The 2,657-nt window shown below is 48.7% G+C and overlaps 1 protein-coding gene and 1 non-coding gene across 2 annotated transcripts; one reads left to right on the top strand and one right to left on the bottom strand.

The window, feature by feature from the left end:
* Positions 1-89: 89 nt before the first annotated feature.
* On the bottom strand, positions 90-1,962 carry LOC131214209 (hydroxysteroid dehydrogenase-like protein 2). The gene is made up of 4 exons (XM_058208588.1): positions 1,868-1,962; positions 1,400-1,563; positions 1,071-1,284; positions 90-1,007 (listed from the first exon to the last, which is right to left on the bottom strand). Exons 1-4 carry the CDS (start codon positions 1,879-1,881, stop codon positions 146-148), a joined length of 1,254 nt encoding a protein of 417 aa, XP_058064571.1. The 5' UTR covers positions 1,882-1,962; the 3' UTR covers positions 90-145.
* A 473-nt stretch (positions 1,963-2,435) lies between these two features.
* On the top strand, positions 2,436-2,507 carry Trnaw-cca (transfer RNA tryptophan (anticodon CCA)). Its single transcript has one exon. It is a non-coding gene; the product is annotated as a tRNA-Trp (tRNA).
* Positions 2,508-2,657: the final 150 nt, after the last annotated feature.

Here is a 2,657-nt window from a genome sequence, read left to right as displayed (position 1 = left end):
GTTACAGAAAACAACAGAGATTAGCATTGTCTCTGGGGCAGGGCCAAGACCGCTCAGCGGTTATCGGCGGATAAGAAGAAGTAGAACGATACGAAAAAAGTATTTTATTCCTTGATGAATACCTGAGTTCCCTAGGTTCCCACACTCACAGTTTGGCTTTCAGCCCACCCATAAGCTTCTCCAGCTTCATCGCCTTCTGCAAGTCACCGGAGATCTTCAGTTTGCCCGTCATAAATGCGTTCGCCGGTTTTAGCTTGCCCGTGAACATGTCGAAGAAGTGCTTCGAGTCCATAGTCAGCACCGCATCGGCCGTGGCCGGCGGGCTACCCTTTCCGACCTTACCCGTCCCAGACTTGAGGTCGGCGAACCAGATGCCGGCCTCTTCCCCCTTCACCTTGAACTCGTACACGGCACCCGTTTTGCGCACGATCTCTTCGTTCAGTAAACTCTCGATCTTCTGGAATAGTCCCTCAATTTTACCAGCTTCGCTAGCCGCCGCTGGCTTTTTAAGCGACGCCGCGTGGCTGCCCTCTGCCGCAAATTCTACCAGTTTCTCCGGGGCAACGTCGAGGAAAAAGTCCGGCATCAGCTTGTCGGCGTTCGCTGGCACGCACGCGTACTGTTTAATGTCGGTGATGCCTTCCGCCTGCAGCACCTCGTCGTCGATCAGAAACTTGCCCGTCTGGTGGCGCGGCTCCTTGGACAGGATGGCGTAAGCGGCATCAGCCATTATTTCCGGTTTGCGAGAGAACTGATCGCTCTCTTTGCCGGTGAGCATCTCCATGGCCGCAGTATGGATGGCGGTTCGTGGCCACAGTGCGTTCACCGCAATGTTCGCCGCCTCAAGTTCCTTAGCCATGCCAAGGACACACATGGACATACCGTATTTGGCCATTGTGTAGGCCACGTGATTGCTGAACCAGTGCGGTGCCATGTTGAGCGGCGGCGAAATGTTCAGTATGTGCGCGTGGTTGCTCTTCCGGAGATAGGGTATGCATTCTTTAGAGCTACAAAATAACGGAGCTTAGCTTAGCGGGCGGTCATAAGTACACGGAAACAACCGTTCTTACACGAGGAAGGTACCGCGCGAGTTGATTTGGTGCATCAGATCGTACCGCTTCATGTCGGTCTGTTCGGTGGGCGTGAGCGCGATTGCACTCGCATTGTTGACCACGATGTCGATTCCACCAAATTTGGCCACCGCATTCTGAACAGCCGTGCGAACCGCAGCTTCGTCGCGAACATCGACCACACAGGGAAGCGCCTTACCACCGGCTGCTTCAACTGGAAGATAGTTATGGAACAGTAAGCCAATTTAGCAAGGGACAACAACACCGAGTGGTGCTTAAGAAGTGGTTGAAATGATCACCGATATCTTTGCTGTTTCATCCAAACTTACTCTCTTTGGCCGCCGTGTAGATTGTGCCAGGTAGTTTCGGGTGTGGATCGGCCGTCTTGGCCGCGACCACCACGTTCGCTCCATCCTGAGCGGCTCGCAAAGCGATCGCTTTTCCGATCCCTCTCGAAGCGCCCGTAATGAAGAGCGTTCGTCCAGCAAGTTTTCTGCAACCGAAAGTATAGAGGAGCAAGAATGTAAGGAATTTCTTTCTATGCGGATTGGTTAAACATCTTCTATTAACACCGATCAAGAAAGTATAGCTCTCATGCATACACACATTCAGTCTTTCGAGACTGTGTAATCTCTGCGATGCTGCTGCCGACCTTCGGACCGTTACTTGATATTGCGAACCAGTAGACTCAAGAAGCACTGTGCCGCACTCGAAGATAAAGATTGAACCGCATTAAACTAACGATCCGGTGCTCCGATGCGATATGCTCAATAATGCTTCACTTCTGTTTCGCTTACCCCGTGTTAATCATATTTTAATTCCGCTTTTGTCAAAATGTAAATAAAATCGTACACAAACGGTGCGGTGAGTCGTGACCAGAGCAGATTCCTTTCGCAAATGACAGTCAAAACATCTACACCACTGCAAATGCGAGGTTCTGAGCTAGTGGGTGTGTTGCAACAGACACATACTTCACACACACCATCTCGGCCGGCTCTGTCCATTCCGGGTTAAAGTCCATTCGGCAAACCAGCAATGGAAGAGAAATCATCAGATATTGCATTATGTTTAAGATGGACAATATGAAAAAGTCTCCTAACTCACAGAAAGTATTAAAGTTATGTAGGTAGCCCGGTGGAAATTATACATTGAAGTAACATCGACATCTGCAGCTTTTGTTAAGCTAACATAATATCTTTCACATTTTCTTTGTTTCAATATTCGAAAGGGCATTTCGTTTACTTGTAGATGTTTTGTAAGCATTGTGTGATTTGTTCAATTGGCTAATAACAATATTTCATACAAAATTAACAAAAGGTTATAAGCTGAAATCAAGAAGCATCTTGACGAGCCTGCTCGTTGAAAGACTCCGTGGCGCAACGGTAGCGCGTCTGACTCCAGATCAGAAGGTTGCGTGTTCAAATCACGTCGGGGTCAACCAATGAGAGACTTGCACTTTCTTTTTTCGACTTGCTTTTCTAATTATTTTATCAAAGGACTCAAAGAACGCATTTTTATGAGGCGCAGAACGGGAGAATACTCGTCAACGACCATACCATGTTGAAAACACCGGTTCTCGTCCGATCA

The sequence above is a fragment of the Anopheles bellator genome, unplaced genomic scaffold (genome assembly GCF_943735745.2).
Source record: "Anopheles bellator unplaced genomic scaffold, idAnoBellAS_SP24_06.2 scaffold00263_ctg1, whole genome shotgun sequence".
In the NCBI taxonomy this organism is placed as follows: Eukaryota; Metazoa; Arthropoda; class Insecta; order Diptera; family Culicidae; genus Anopheles; species Anopheles bellator.
The sequence above is the reverse complement of the archived record's forward strand: the minus strand, read 5'-3'. Positions and strand labels throughout refer to the sequence as shown.